The 17885-nt window shown below is 33.2% G+C and overlaps 1 protein-coding gene across 1 annotated transcript in view; it reads right to left on the reverse strand.

The window, feature by feature from the left end:
* SLC13A1 (solute carrier family 13 member 1) overlaps positions 1-17885 on the reverse strand; it is a 79335-nt gene that overhangs the window by 23699 nt on the left and 37751 nt on the right. The window contains exons 4-7 of the mRNA XM_023504843.2: positions 15693-15880; positions 13835-13892; positions 13701-13743; positions 3365-3513 (exon numbers count right to left, since the gene is read on the reverse strand). Coding sequence (XP_023360611.2) covers positions 3365-3513; positions 13701-13743; positions 13835-13892; positions 15693-15880 — 438 coding nt within the window. The remainder of the gene's footprint in view (positions 1-3364; positions 3514-13700; positions 13744-13834; positions 13893-15692; positions 15881-17885) is intronic.

The following is a 17885-nucleotide window of genomic DNA, read 5'->3' on the forward strand; positions in this document are numbered from 1 at the left end:
CCTATTAATGTTATACAGAAATGGAGCTGCCTCTGTGGATTTCCTAGTTACATATCAACAGATAGGATACAAAACCAATGACTATGGTTTAGTTTAACCAGTTAAACACTGATCTTCTCATCCATAGGTAAAGTTATTTTTCCCCACCTGGGCTGGATCTATTAAAGAAAATTTCATGTTAAAATGTGTTTTCTCTCCCTCCCAGTGAATCGTCAGGGTTATCATAACAAAACAAGTAGCCTATCTGAGACTTTAAATAATATTATTTGCATTTGTATTTGACCTGTTCACAAAACAATTTTCATCTGCTATAAAGATTAAATAAATAAGATACTGTCAGATTTTCTCTAGTTCCCATAGATATTGTAGTTTCTGTGAGATAGCTAATCATTAATTTAAGCAGAGAGTTTATCTACAAAGAAGAAGGGGGGGAGGGGGAAGAAGAGACCTCCCCCATCCAAATCCCTGACTAGATTAGGAAGTTCTGAATGTTCCTTGCTTAATATCTCTTGATTTCTACTTTAAATGTAGTTGATTTAGTAGATTATAGGATCATAGATTTTTAAATGAAAGGAACTTTGCAGTCCACTGAGTCCAACCCCCTTATTTTATAGATAAGAAAATCTAGTAGAAGAATAGTTAAGGGAATTTAAGGTGACAGAGCTAGAGTCTAAAGTAGCATTTTTACTCATGTCTTCCTGACTACAAGCTCTATAGTCTTTCTACTGTACCATTTATGTGCCATTTTCAATAAGCATTTGTTTAATGAGTGAAGTACATACCAACTATGTTGAATCTGAGTAAATTGGTAGCCACTTTAAGTCTAAAGGGAAGCTATAGATTCCTCTATCTGGTTCATATGTCAAGAATGAGTTGTCTAATCTCTCCCATTTTTCATTCTTTTTGAACAATTGTCTTTTTTTAAAAAAAAAAAAGTACTAAATGTAGATGAGAGAGGCAGACATTACATCTGAACATGGAAAAACCATATGGATACTCTGGAGACATAGGACACTCAAAATGAAAACCCACAAAATGAGCATTGATATTGCTGAAAAAGATTCTAAGCAATGTCAAGAGGATAAGATAGTGAGATAGCAGTTGCTTTGGAATAAAGAGTAATCACCATCCAGTACCAATCTTCAGTAGACAAAACAAGAATTTCACTTTTCTTGTCATTGTTTGAAGCTCCTACAACTTTCCTTCTTGAAGCTAAAAACATTTGGATCAACTGTTGCCATGGAATTATATGTTGATGATTGATAATATTTTGATAATTGATATATATTGTAATTTGGATAGATTAAAAAAAGTTATAACAAATATTCATATAACTAAAGAGCATAAAAATAACAACATTCACATGGCACTTGAAAGTTTGCTAGATATGCAGTGTAAATATTTTCTTCATTTTACAAATGAGGAAACTGAGGCTCTGAGAGATTTAAGTGACCTACAATGGTTAACCAAGTTCCTCTGAGGCAAGATTCCAGCCCAGTCCCCCAAAGAAAGCTACTGCCTCATGATTTCTCTCTGCATTAATGTAGAATAACACCATTTCTCTTACTTCTAGAATTAATTGGCTTTTCTTATTTTAGTTTTTAGCCTTTTATATGTTACTAGAGAATTTTTTATTTTAAGTTGTACATTATCCTTTTTAGTAAAAGTAAAAATAGCAAAGAAAGAAACACTATAGAATTCTAAAGGTTTTCATTCCTACCCCCAATATTCTCATCTTTGTAGTGACCTTTGGCCTTTTGACAAACCCTCATGGATAGGGTAATTTCTGGGCTGTTCTTTTCTTTAGAAAACCCAATCCAGTATCTTTAGCTCTAGCTGATTTAAAGCTTTTACTGGTAGCCTAGTATGGACCTCATAGGCCATCTAGTCCCACCACCTCACTTTACAGATCAGTGAAATCAAATTGCAGAGAGGTTAAGTGACCCAAGATATTACAGACAGTAACACCCAGGTTCTGGGACTGAATTGTCACCTCCAAAATCGTTGTTCTTTTCACTAAGTCCAATTCCTTTGTCAATAAAATGCCTGTAATCTTACTCTATTTAGTAAACATTATCTTCACCTATCCAATGCCACTTTAGCCACCTTTCCTTAAATTGCTTCCTAAAATATTCTACCTTGCATTTCTGCCATTTCAATGCCTACCTATCTCTCAAAGTTCAATTCAGAGGGCTCTTCATTCAGGTAGTTTTCCCTGTTCATCCCAGGTCAGAAGTGATTCTTCCTTTTTTTTGAATTCTCACAATGCTTTTTTCTACTTCTCAAGTACTTTTATATCTTCTTTTTTACTCTCTTGATTATTTGAATATTTGCCACTTAGATTTAAAGCTGTTAGGGACCTTAGAACGGTCTGTTTCCCTTCTTCTCTTTTATAAATGAGGAAATTAAGTGACAAAATAAAGGTAACATGAATAGTAAGTGACAGAACTAAGATTTGAACACAAGTCTTCTGACTTAAAATCCAGCACACCTTTCCATGCAGTTTCCATACTATTCTTCCTGAGTATAAATTCCTTGATGGCAAAGTACTTTGTCTTCATCTTTGTTGTATTTAATTTCTCCTCTGAGTTTTTCATTCAGCAGCTGCGTGTTGTTGTTAAGTTTATCAGTTGCTGAGTCCCTGCTTTTTTTTCCTATGTCCCCAAAAAGCTGAATTTCCTATACCTGAATTCCTATTTTCCTAAAACTGTATCCTGATATTCCTGCCAGAATTTTGATTAAATATATACTTGAACTTCTTCCAATTTGGTGACACTTGGACTTGTATCAATTATCTGCCCAATTCTAGTTTGAGCAAATAGCCATCTTGGAAGTAATTAGAAATTTGTTTAAAACTATTTGCACTCTACTTATAGTCTGCCATATATTATTTTGAATTCAGCAGTTTTCATTATTCTTCTGAATCACTGAACTGGACAGTCAGCTCTAATCTTAATCTGGTTTAAATCTCTGACTTTCATATAACCCAATAGATATCCCTGGGGAATTTTGATCATACCTTTCCCAGATTTACTATACATTGCCACTGGCCAAGGTACCAAAGTCTCAGTCTAATAATAATAGTGAAAATAATAATCCTGAAGTAGAATAATAATAATGCTACTTCAACTATTCCTAACCAATTTTAAAATTGTAATGTTTAAATTAAAGTTGTAATGTAACTTGGTAACTATTTACATAAAATACGGTCCCAGACAAATCACTTCTCATTTCTGAATTAGGATGGGTAATCAATTTAGATTTAGAATTTGAAGATACACATTTGTATTTACAAGTCATTAGTGTGCTTTTTATAAGTCAGGGACTTTCTATATATAGACTCATAAACTCATACTCTACTTACGAATTGAAATGCTCAGCAAAGATCAAGTTGGTGGACGTGCCTGTGATAGTGGTCAGCCCTCCAATGGTAGAAGAGTAAGTGATGGACAAACACATCAGTTTGCACATCATGTGGTCCTTCCATGTTCGATATCTTCCAACTTCTGAGTTCTGTCCAAGAATAAGAACAAAACATTTTTGTGAGAAGCCTTTATGTGGAGAATGAGCTTTGTAAATCATACCATGTGACAGAAATGCAAATTCTTCTTTCATTTATATTTCCATCAATATCACTATATCAGTGCTAATAACATTCTGTTTGTAACCATCTAATTTGTCTCATGAATATAAAAGCTCCAGCCTAGAATTGTAGTCTTTAACTACAGTGACAAAGGAACATTTTATTAAGATAGAACAGTCCTGCCAAAAGTCATGATGGATATGAAGATGTTCATGTTGGCAGGGATTGATAAGAACACTCAACTATTTTAACCTCTTAATGACTACTTAATTGGAAGACTGGCCCAGAGGCAGCCTCTTTCCTGAGATCAAATTAATTTATTTTGCAATTCATCCCCTACTTGGAGATAACTTTTAGTTTCCATATTCAATACAAGTTTTCCCTGAAAAATTATATTACAATGAAAAAGTTTAGAAATTTTTAATAAAACAAAATTCAAAATCATCTCTAATGAGTATAAAGAAAATATTCAGCCTGTAATGACTAAAACATCATTTTATGATAGAACTGTGAAATAAGAAATTGATATGGATATATCTATATTTATCCATTAAAATATTCATGACTTCTCTGTGTCTGTATGAATATGAAAAGGATCTGTTATTATGTCACCATGGGAAATTTCCAAATCTGAGAATTTCTGCCATTAGCACAGATTTCAAACCAGCCAAATAGCAGATGATGCCGTACTTATTGCGTCAAATCCCAGGAAAGTACAGAGCATCTGGGAAAAGTTGTATAATCACTGAAAAGTTTGACCTGTGCATACACACAGGAAAGACCAAATGGATAAAGAATTACTATTAGCAACATATAAATATATACCTGCATGAATACCCTATAGAATTTGTCAAATAGCATGTATATCTGGGATAGAAATACTGATGGAAAAATGAATTATATACAGAATTAAAAAGGAGAAGAGAAAGCCGGGTTGCTGACCAACAAAGGTCCATGTTTTCAATTCTAAAATTTTACCAGTGTTACTGTATAGGAATGAGACCCAGAATACCACAGTCACTGGAAATGACCACTAAAAATGAACAAAGAAGGTGATGGAAATGTGAAGAATGAAAAGTCCAACATATAACCAGCAAAGAACTCTTAAGAAAAAGAGAAGTAGAGGTCATCACCAAGGAATTATATAATAGAAAGAGAAGATAGATTAGTCATGTGATGATAGTGAGAGATGATAGGCAAATGACCAGAATGCTCCATTGGCCCTCTTTACAATATAAAAAGAAAGCAAAGGGATCCTCAAGTGCACAAGATGGACAGGGCTAGATGGGTTGCCTCAATTGAGGGAACCCCAGAATTGTTCAGATCACAGATTCTTTTGATTATTTAAGAGTACTATCTTCAGCCTCTTTCTCATCTCTTTACTTTTCTGTTTTCCATCTGAAGGCAATCTAAGAGACTCCATCTCTTTGAAGATGACATCCAAATTAACATACTCATCTGAGTTGACTCCAGTCCCACATCACCAACTACCTATTAATAATTTATGTTAATAGTAATTAGAAAATAATATTGGTAACTTCTAACTAGGCATCCAACTAGATATTTCAAACTAGACATGTCTCAAATATATGTTATTTTTCACTTATACACACACATTCACACTTTTCTAAATTTCCTGTTTCTGTCAAGATAACCATTATCCCTCCAGTCACCCCAATAGTGACCTAGAATAACTGATTCTTCCTTCTTCCTTGATCTCCCACATCCATTTAGTTGCCTAATACTATTGCTTTTACCTCCACAATATTTTTGACATCTATTCCTCTCTCCACTTGAACAGCGGCTTCTCTGGTAGTTCAAGTCATTACCTCCCACTTAGATAATCATTGTGAGTTTCCATGCCTCAAATTTCTTCCTTCTCTGATCCATCTTTCACATAGCTGCCAGAGGGATGTTGTTCCCTGAAGCATAAGATTGTCAGTATCATTCCCCTATTCAAGAAGTTCTAATGTATCCTAATTTTTAGAATCAAACACAAACTCTTCCTTTTATCAGTTAAAGCTCTTTACCTGGTTCTATCCTACTTCCTAACCTCTCCTTCATCACGAAGCATTAATTTACTTCATGGATTCTGTTCCAGTTATTCAATAGAAGGCAAGTTTTCTTCTCATATATGACATTCCATATCCCATCTTGGAAACTATGCAAAGGTTGTATCCTAGGCCAAGAAAGCCTAGAATGCTCTTACTTTGCCTCTTAAATTTCCTAATTTCCTTCAAAGCTTGCCATACGTCCTATATAAAAGCCTTTCTAGCTGCCTCCACACACACATTCTGGTGATAATGGTTCTGCCAAAAGATTAATTTAATTTGTATGTATGTTCATGTTTTTTTTATTACCAATAGAATATAAGTTTCTGGAGGGCGGGAACTTATTTTTTCCTTTCATAACCCAAGTACAAAACAAAATGCCTAAGAGTAGATGTGCAAGAAGTCCCTGAATAAATAAATTACCTATTATCATATCCTATAAGATCTCAGGACTTTCTGCAAACATTTTATGTATTACATTGTGTTATAATTATTTATATAGGTATTATTTTCCATAATATGATAATAATTCCATAAGGGCAAAAAAACATATTTTAAACTTCATATCTCTCATAATACAGAGTACTTCAGTAGTTGTTTAAGAAATTTAAAATGGAATTAAATGAATAAATTGACAAAAAAAATTCAATTGGAAATTTTGGAATAAAAGCAAAAACAGTTTATTTTGTATGTTTTGATCTTCCATATTAAAAAGTCACCTTGCCTGCCCTTTCTAAGTGTAAAGAAATACCTAGGCATTGCAAAAGCAAGATGGTAGCAGGGCAGCCAACTAGAACTCAGAGGGTACCAGCCAAATAGAAACTGAGCACTACTGGAAAAATTAGCCATTTTTATAAAGAGGCAATTGGGGTTAAGTGACTTGGCCAGGGTCATTCCACTAGGAAGTGTTAAGTGTCTGATACCAAATTTGAACTCAGGTCCTCCTGACTTCAGGGATAGTGCTCTATCTACTGCACTATCTAGCTGCCCCACAATTAGGTCTTCTTCCCTAATTTTCTTTACTGAGACTGCACTGTGACATGAGACAAACAGAATTTGTCTCATTATTTGCTTTTTCAATGATATCATAAATTCTCTTCTTGAGTGTTGTCTGTTGTCTGTATGTTCTTTGAAGATCTAGGAAATATGAGTCAATATACTATAATGAATAAAACAATTGGCCAGAATTCAAGACACCTAGATTCTGAACCTGGATTTCCCTTGAACTAGCTATGTAACCTTAAACATATCAATTAGCTTCTGAGTCTTGAATTTTTCCTATAATGATAGGGTTGATTTTGATGATTTTTAAAGCTCTTTCCTATTTACTCTAAAATTTTTAACAGAAGGTTTTGCTCTAGTTCCAGTAATCCAATCCAATAAATATTTATTTAAGTATCTACTATGTGAAAGGTACTATGAGTTGAATCATTTTTTAGTCTTGTCTCACTCTTTGTGACCTTGTTTGGGGTTTTCTTGGGAAAGATACTGGAGTGGTTTGCCGTTTCTTCTCCAACTCATTTTATAAATGGGGAAAAAACAAAAAAACAAGCAAAAAAGAGGGTTAAAAGACTTGCTCAGGAACACAATCCTAGTAAGTGTCTAAGACCAGATTTGAAATCAGGAAGAGTAACCTGTTGACCTGTTTTGTCTTATTAGTTGTGTGATCCTGGACAAGTAACCTAACCTTATTTATCTTAGTTATTTTTTTTTCATTTGTAAAAGAATCTGGAGAAGGAAATGACAAACAGTATCTTTGCCAAGAAAACCTCAAATAAGGTCACAAAAAAGTCAGATGTGACTAAAACATTTGAAGAACAATAAAGAATTTGAAGGATCTAAGAGTAAAAGCATACTTCTTACCCCCTTTACATTTAAAGATGGCACATATTCAGAACAAAGCAAGAAGGATTTAGCATTTTGTAGATGCAAAGGATTTTATTTAAAAGGATTGAGTTTCATAATGGAGAAAGCTGAAAAGCAACTAGGTAGCACAGTAGATAAAGAACTGGTCTTGGAATCAAGAAGAGCAAAGTTCAGATCTGTCACAGATACGTCCTACCCACAGACAAATCCCTTAACCTCTCTCAGCCTCAGTTTTCTGATCTGTCAAATGGGCATAATACATAGTACCTCCTTTCCAGGAAATGAAATAAAAATTTGTAAATTGCATTGTAAATCTTAAAGTTCTATGAAAATGTTAGTTATATTTATTAGTTGTTAGTAACTGTTAAAAGAAAAGGACTCCTGAGGTCACTATCACCTACTTTACAAATGCAAAAACTGACCCATCTTTATTCAGGTAATAAACAGGAGATTTAAGATTCTACTACAGGTACTGTCCAATTCCAATACACTCTTCACTACTCCTTTACCACATTGAAACTGTCATTTAATTGGACTTTTTTCTTTTGTGTTTGGCTGCTTGAAATTTTTAATATTTGGAGTTAGGAAATCATTTTCTAGTAGAAACAGTCTTGTCACTTGGAATTATATTTTCACTTGTTTTATTGAAGGCATTTGGACCCATATTATAACCTCCAAAAATAAACTTTAATATAATCTATTTTGCTCTATTCACTCCTTTTTGTTCCTTTTTCTGTCTTCTTCCCATGATGGTTCACTACATTTTGGATTGACTAAGTTTTCATGGAACAGTCTAAGAAACTACCATCTCACTTCAACATTGCTTCATTGAGGAAATACACTCTGCTATGAGAAAGGAATCTGATGTCTTCTGTTAATGTTGTCCAGCCAATTTTCAATCATGTTTGATTTTTTGTGACCCCATTTCCAGGTTTTTCTTGGGACCTAGTTTGCAAACTAGGGTCACACAGTAGTTAAGTATCTAAGGCCATATTTGAAACAGGAAGATAAGCCTTCCTGACTCCAGGCTTAACATTCTATCCACTGGACATACATGTATATATGTGTCTATATATATAATACACACATAGATATGTATATATATATATACATACCTAAAATACATATATATGTATATACATATATATTACACTTGTAGTGTCTTAGTGTCTTAGACACTTATAGTGTCTTAGAGAAAGTTGATGTTCTTTGCTGTTATTGTGCCCCAAGGACATCAATAACCCACATGTCCAGTTTGCTATATCTACAAAATCTTCATGAGAATTATCTAAATGTAGATGTACTGAGGACATATCTGCCATGTTCCATATCTCTTTTCTCCACCTATATCAGAATCCTTTAAATTATATCTCCAAAAATCCTTTTCTCTCCTATCCATAACCTAGTATATTAATCCAATAAACTTTGGAACTGTACGTTAGAGCTGATCAACTCTAACTAGTAAGTGATCAAGTGTAAATTCACCTAATCTATATATTTAGCATAGTTTGTAGTAATCAAACTATTCACTTTGGACATCTTGTCATCTGCCCTGCCACCAGATACATAATCCCCTTTCCCCTCTTCTGCCAAAACCATTTTCAATCTCTCACTCTGAGAACAATAATCCAATCAATACTAATATTGCTTCTGGAAAAAGTATGACATCTAAATGCCCCAAAACTCTCTTTACTAATTCCTGTAATTCCTCAGATCAAAACTTCTTTCCCTGTTCATTGTACTGGAATACAAGCTCTTTAAGGGAAAAAACTATTTCCTATTAATTAATCATTATCATTAATGCCTATTACAATATTTATCATTTAATGTTGCTGTTCTTCACTTGGTTTCTTCATGACTCTATTTTGGGTTTTCTTGGCAATGATATTGGGTAGTTTGCCATTTCCTTCTCCAGCTCATTTAAAGTGGTGGAAAAAAAAACACCACCCAGAGGCAAACAGGGTCAAGTGATTTGTCAAGGGATAAACAGCTGAGTGTCTGAAGTCAAGTTTGAACTCAGGAAAATGAATCTTCCTGACTCCAGGCCTAGCACTCTCTCTACTATGCTTTTTAACTGTCCCTTCATCACATAGTAGATGCCTACTTGATACTTTTGTATTTATTCTTTCATTTATTGCCTTATTCCTTTCTTGATGTAGTCAAATATCACATTAGCTTTCTCTCATTTTCTTCTCCAGGGAGACTCCTTCCTTTTAGTTCCATCTTTTTTGTATTCTGGTTTAATAAGAATTTCTACTAGAATGCTAGACAAAGACTACATATTTAAAATAAATCAATGATTAATTTTTTCATAGATAATATAAAAAGTATATGATTCTTAGCATTCTCTGATACTTTCTCCACCATTCTGACACTATCACTATAGAAGTAAATATATAAGGTAAGGTGGAGGGATATTTTGTGATTTTTCATGAGTTTTGATGGCCAAAGAATATATTACCAAGTGTCCAGCTCTATTGGTAAAAAGTCTTTCCACACCCACCTAGGCTAGTTCATATATGATCATTTACCTGGAATGTACTTGAAAGGGTAACCTTAATATCACAGTGAGGCACTAGAGTAGAACACTAGGATAATGAGTTTCATAACTGGGAATTTTATCAAACCATTGAAATCACAGACCTAGGTTTTTTTAAAAAAAAGACTTCTATTCATGTTTTATGACTGTGAGTTGTGAAATTAATATTTTAGATTGCTCAAAAGGCAAGATAGAGGGACATGGATATGAGCAGACATATTATCAACAAAAAATTACCTAGGAAAATGAACATAAATGATATCAGGGAGGAAGATGTATATCTGGGGGGGAGGGGAGAAGAGATAACATATTAAGTGTAGAGTAAAAACAAGGAAGGAAATACAGCCTGCATATCCCAAGGATGAGTATGAACCTTTAAGACATCCAGAGGATATCCCTTCCCCAACCCAAGGACTGAATTACTTGGAAAGGATTTACTGAAAGCTAAGAACAAAAATTGTATGGGATGAGCAAATGGCTTATAACTTTAAACTTCAGAGAAACTACCCATATAGAGAAAAAGTAGTGATTAAAATATTAAATTTGAAATTTCACACTAATATAGAAGAGACAGGATAAGGTGAAGCTGACTTTAATCTAAGGTCAAGAAGACCTGTATATTTTCTGATTCATACAAGTTGTGTTTCAATAAGAGGATTAGTTAACCTCTCAGTTCTACTAAGAAAGTTGTAAAGACTAAATTTCAGATGACTTACCAATGTACATTGATGGAGGGATTTTCTATATCAGGAGTTACAAAAAGATTGAAGAAATTACAGTGATGATCAAATGTTTATGTTTATGTATCTATGTATCTATGTGTGTGTATATATATATACACACACATAGATACATAGATTATACATGTATATAGTCACACATATACATATATGTACAAAATAAAGGATGTCTCATTTATCTTTCAAGCCCTAATTATACAAATTGCTAAAATATTTTAAAGTTTCTTATATCAAAATCTTTTCCTCAATAAAATTTTATTTTTCCAAATACACATAGTCTTCAATATTCATTTCTGTAAATTTTATGTGTCAATTTTTTCTCTCCCCTTCTCTTACCTTCCCTCTCCCCAATTCAGCAAGCAATTTGATATAGATTAAATATGTATAATACTTTTAAATGTATTTCCATATTTGTCATGTTGTACAAGAAAAATCGGACCAAAAGGGGGGAAAAAACATGAGAAAGAAAAAGCAAAAAAAAATGCTGAAAATACTATGCTTCGATCTACATTCAATCTCCATAGTTTTCTCTCTGGATAACAATGGTATTTTCCATTCCAAGTCTATTTCACTTGTCTTGAATCACCCTTAGTTCAAAATCTTGAAGATATATTTGCCCTCTCTTCCTTTACACATGGTCATTAAGTTCTGTTACTTCTTCCTTTGTAATGTTTCCTTATATCCTTCTATCATTTTCCCTCTCACATGCTCAAGACTTGTTCACAATTTTATCAACTTATACCTGTCCCATTATGGTAACTTTGAACTCATCTTCCCTTTCTACTGTCTTCTTTTCAAAAATATAGATCCTTGTCTATTTACCAAATTTAAGCTACGTGAAAAGAATTTCTAATTCATCTTTTTAGACCATCTAAATGTCCAAAAAGGTTTATAAAAATTATTAGCATTAGATAAGTAGTATCTCAGTGCCTAAAACATTTCTTTAAAATTTTAACTAGCAGAAAAGATATTTATATTGATAGAGAATGTGTCAGATCTGGGAAGAAGGTTGACTAAGTCAGAAAATTTCAGGCTCTTCAGATTTTCCTTGCAAAAGAACAAATTTGTGCCTCAGAGTGAACATAGACAAGTGGAAAAACAAAGAAGATTTGAGACAGAACAGGAGTAGTTCGGAAAACCTACACACCATATCCATGAAGGTTATAGCCACTTTCCAAAATCTATGAGGAAGTGAAGGAGAAGGGAATAGGATAAAATGGCAATAGATAAAAAGGGAGTAAGTGGATAGTGACAAAGTAAGGGAGAAATCAATGGGTGGGAGGAGGTTAAGTAATGTTCAGGTAAAATAAGGAGCCGAATTAAAGTAGAAGAGTTAGCAGGGATAGGAAATAAGAGATACACAGAAACATTACAACAAGGATCAAGAATAGAATTTATTGGGGTGGAAAAAGTAGGGCTAATAATCATTGATCTTAGAAAAAAATCAAACTTAAAGGATTCAATCAAGAGAGAAATTTACTTTATATGTCAGCCATATTAATAGTTTTAGATGCATGTTTATATATGAGTAAATGCATAAGTGTTATATATATATATATATGCTTAACTGTGACCTGCTTAAGGGATTGAGGAGAGGTGAAAAAGGGAAAAAAGAATAAAGTAAAAAGTACACAGAAAGAACAAAAGAATAACCTATAGGAAGCAAAGATGGACATCATGAATATAATTTCTTTTGTTATTATATATTGAACTGAAAAATTATTATTACATATTTTGAATCCTCTCTGATCTTCTGTACATAACAATATTTTGCTCTGTTTTGTTTTTTTCTGTTTTCCTTTTTAAATTTTTTTTTATTTTGTATTTAGTTCAATAAATAAATTTTAAAAATAAAACATCACATTACAAAGGGAAAAAAATATATATGTCTCACATGGACTCCTTACACATATGAAATCTCAGGTTCATTTTTTAAAAAGTAGTATAACCCTTTAGTATTTAGTTATCTTTGAGATCAGAAAAAAAAGTTCAACTTATATAACTTTGGGTATAAGCATTTTCAGTTATTTTTCCTTTATAGCAGAAGGAAAAAACCATTATTCTTTAAGATTTCTATTATGCAACTATTTTTCCCCTCAGCACATTGATTTAAATGGTAAGGTATTATAGTCTAAAAGAAACTAATATTCCCCTACTTCTACTTCCAATACCATGGTTACCATAGGTCTATTTCTATGCAATATTATTTTTTCAGTGTTATTAGAATATATATATTTTCCCCTAAGAAATCCAGTAGAGTCTTTTTTATATTAGATATAGCATATTGATTTATTTTGAGAACTGAATTTGCTGGGATAAATTCCTAGCTTTTTTTTCTTTCTTCAATATCTAAAGTTATTTTTAGCAATTCTTCCATCTTATATTTGACAGTAGCTACTTCTTTAAACCTAGATATGCTCTATTACATCATAAATACAGCTCTCTAGTAACTATAGAAACATTTTCCATCATTAGACTCATAATTAGGCATTATAACCTGCAATGAAGATTAACAGCATCCCACACACTAAGAAGTGAATAAAAGCTTAATTAAAATCCAACTGCTTAATAAGCAAAATCTCATTTTAAGAAAAAGAAAAAGAAAATGCCAGTCATGGACTTAATACTATACTTCTTTTTTAGATTCACACTGCTGCTATTATGATGCTGGTGGGTGTGTAAAAGAGTAATGACAACTTTTTTTTGAGTGGAAAAAAAGTTGCTAGCTGGGAAATTTTTAAAAAATCTACCTTTGGACTATATGGAATCTTAGGACACCTGACATAAGGAAGCAAAACAGCTCTTAATTTGTTATATGAATTTAGAAATATACACCCAACTTTTATATATACCCAACTATCTGCCTACTAAGCATATTGAATTCACACAAACTTATTTAGAAAGAATCACATTTAACATACCTTTTCCAAATCTATCTTGCCTGAGCTTTTCCTTGCATCGTTACTAAAATTGAAAAAAAAATAAATTGGCTCAGGTCATAATTTATTAAAATATGATTTGAAAAAATATGAATCAAAAAATTTATCTTATTTACCGTGAAAATGGAATGTTTTTTTCTTTCAGTTCATTTTTTTCAGAGCAATTATCACTTTCTGAAAGACATTAATTGAAAAAAGACATTAAATAAAATTGTCATCTAGGAAGGAAGGAGGAGTTGTAAAGAGGCTTGAGAAAGGGAGATCGATAGGAAAATGCAAATAAATTCTACCAACAAAATATTCTTTATCCAGCAACTTAATAAAGCAATCAACTTCTATAAACATGACCCCCTCCATATTTTTCCTTGGTTTTGGAAGGAGATATATATAAATGGCAGCAATATTTTTGTGAGGACATCCTAACAGGCAAGCCATATTAACAAGCAGCCATATTAAGGACAGGCACAGAATGCAAAGGTTATAAGACCCCAGCTAGCATACTGGTGGGTTTAACTTAGAACAAAGTGTGAGGGAAGGATAATGGGCATTCTATGAGAAGAATAGGTAGTAATTATAAAAGTCCAGCTATTTTGCTCCTATCATGGAAATTTTTGCTAATAATTGTCCTTCCCTCTATCTGGAATGCCTCCACTCTACTCTTTAGCTTATTGAATTCTACTGTTTCTTTAAAACCCAACTCTAATACCACTTCTTTTATGTTACCTTTCCTAGTCTCTCATGTTGGTAATAACCTTACCCTTCCCTCTCCATCGAGCATTTTATTTTGCTTTTCTTTAATGCACTTACCATATAATACCTATTGTAGTCCTTACTTTCTTGGAATATACATTACCTCCACTAGAATGTAAATTCCATGAAAATAGGGAAAATGTTTTATTTAAACCTTGTATCTCCCACAATGCTAGCATGGTATTTTGCATAAGGTAGGCATTTTATGATTATTGACAAATGCATATTGTATGAAACAGTAAGGGACAATGGAAAAAATTTTAGATTTGGAATCACAAAACCCCGAGTTCCCGTTCCAGTTCTGCTATTTGCTACTTGTGTAACCTTGGAAAAGTTGTTTAATTTCTTTAAAATTTGGTTTCCTAATTTATAAAATGAGAGTTAAAATACATGACCTCTATTCCCATGCTTCTTATCCTTGAGCATGAGATGCATTCAGCATCCTTCTCATGCTAAACATGTTGATCCGATCATGAATGAATGAGTTGACTTCCCTATAGCTATTAACAAACTTACTTTCTTCACAACTTTTTAAAGTAGTGAAACTAGCAATAATCCTACCTCAGAGAAGCTGAGCCATTAAATGACTAAGTTCCACTAATAGTAAATTAGTCAGGATTTAAATCTGATTTTTCTTGATTCTTTTAACTACATATATTATGATATAAGTATCAATTATGATTTTTCCTGATTCTTTCAACTATATATATTATGATACAACTATCAATTAAATGTAGTATGATAATATGATTTTTCCTGATTCTTTCTTTCAACTACATATATTATGATATAAATATCAATTACATATAGTATGATAACAAGATTTTCCTGATTCTTTCAACTATATATATTAGATACAAATATCAATTAAATATAGTATGATAATATGATTTTTCCTGATTCTTTCAACTATATATATTATGATATAAATAACAATTACACATAGTATGATAATATGATATATTATGGGATAAATATCAACTACATATAGTATGATAATATGTTATGGAATAAATATCAATTACATATAGTATGATAGTTTCTAAGGAATAAATAAAAGCACTGATTGTCAGTAGAATTTGTTGTGCATGAATATAGTGTTATTCTTTTTATATAGATTTAAAGTCACAAAGTCCAGAGAAAACTTAGCTAGGAAATCACCCCCAAATTTCTGAGTTTAGAGTTCCGTGCCCTACTAGACCTCACTGTGGCCATATTGAATACCATTAATTTCCAATCCATGATTGGTGGATCCACTGAAGTAAGTCATCTGGGTGGCTTCGATCTCTGCTTCAGCGCTGATGATCTGCTGAGCGACAGCCTCGACGATGGGCATCACCATGGCTGTTGTAGAGGTGTTGCTAAGCCACATAGACAAGAAGGCAGTACTTATCATGAACCCCAGCGTGAGCCTGCAACGAGAGGACCTCCAGTCCATTATTGCTCCAGCAGGATTGATTAGCCAGATGTTATTTCATTATTAGGAATGCTGGGTGTGCATTGAAAAGTAGCCTTTTAAAATCACACAGCATTAGCATCTACCAAGATGGACCAAGAATACAGTCAGAGCTGCGCAGAAACCAAAGCATCATGTCACAGGGACACCTGTCCTAGTGCAGCTCAGAATGGCCATTTCTCTTCAGTGACCTAGGAAAAAGCTGCAGAGAAGTACATTTCTTCAAATGGCACATTTATCTGAATATCTCTGAACACAGACCATCTCTTCCTCTAGTTACAGCTGCCCACGACAATAAAGAAGTCAGTTCTTGAACTGGGGAAGTTGATCATTCTGGTCCGTTATTTGTTGTTGTTGTTCATCCTTCCTTTTGAAAGAAGACCAATGACTCCCTGGAGTGAAGCGTTGATTCCTTCATGAATTGTATTTAAGTGAGGCGGAGTTACACAAGCTTGCCAGCCTTATTTTATCTTTCAGTCATTGAAATCTGGTGGTAAAACAAAAATTGGGAGGACTGTCTCTGGTCCAAGATGTACTGGATGACCTTGGGGTCTTCAGTGCTCCCTACTCAGAGTACTCTGAAAGAACTAAAAGACCACCTAGAAAGAACTAAAAGAATAGAGTGCCAGAGAGATAAAAGGTTTGCCCATGTCACACAGGAGAAAGTAGTAGAGTGGGGATCTTAACTCAGGTTATCTGCCTCCCAATCTACTGCTCTATCTACCATGCCATAATTGCTTCTCATTCTCGTTCTCTTTACTTCTTGGGCATTCCTCTTGTTAAAATCTCTAAAAAGAATGGACAAGGAAAGGGAGGATGAGCGAAAACTAGGCAATCGTTTGCTAATCATTCTGGCAAAGTTTGGTAGTGAAAAAGGTAGAACGTATGATCAAAATGAAGTTTTGGAATTGTCTGTGCATTCCAGTTATTCTTGTTTTTCCAATTTTCCCTTAGGGAAGATAGGAAAGAATGTCCTACTTCTACTTCCTTAATAGTTCCTCCTCTTCCTTTAAAAGACTGTTATTAGTCAAGATCTAACTTTTCATAAGTAGACTGTCCCTATCAAAAATCATTTGGAAGTTTCACCTCACATAATCTTAGGAAATTGTCTAAATGACTTAGAAATACATGTACATCAAGTAGCCCATATTCTCTTGAATGTAGTGATCACCATGCTGACTGCACAACAGTCTAGCACAATAAAAAAAATTACTACAAAATGATACTTCACAATAAAAGTATAAGCCAAAAGATCTTAGTGCATTTTACTCATGATGCTGGCAAGCTATTAATGGACCCTTCAGAAAATGGCATTGAAGAGGAACAATAGCTCTAGTTAAAATTCTTGGTGGTGAAGGAAAAAAAACAAAAAACGTCCAATTAAGTACTTCTCAAACAACATAGCTAATGGAGCTCCCCCTGGCAATCAATTAAAATATCTCTAGATTATGGTGAAACAAGAAGAAGAGATATTGATGATTTGGCTCCTTTTTTCTCAGTGGTATTTCACCTGTCCTTTGGATCAGTGAATTTTTTCATAGGAACATAAAAAATCCTCAAGAATATTTCCTTTTGATGGGAAAAAATCCATTTGAAAATAAAAACAATAAAAAATTTTAGAGAACAAAGTTGAACTATATATATATATATATATATATATATATATATATATATATATATATACTTTGAATAGTAACCACAAATGATCCTCCCCTTTGAGAGTTTTTTAAGGGAAGTTACTTTGCTTTATAATTGATAACACACCAGTAGATACCTAAGATGAAATGGATTTTTGCATTAAATTCAATACTGTTTTATGACAATCAAATAAAGAATATGATTGCTAAAGAAGGTCCTGAAGCATAAAGCAATTCCTCCTAAGCCTTTGAGATTAGAAGCTCTGTTTTCCTTGTAACCATGACTTTACTAAGGGCTGGGGACTGCTAGTCTATAACTTGCTA

The sequence above is a fragment of the Sarcophilus harrisii genome, chromosome 5 (genome assembly GCF_902635505.1).
Source record: "Sarcophilus harrisii chromosome 5, mSarHar1.11, whole genome shotgun sequence".
Classification (NCBI taxonomy): domain Eukaryota; kingdom Metazoa; phylum Chordata; class Mammalia; order Dasyuromorphia; family Dasyuridae; genus Sarcophilus; species Sarcophilus harrisii.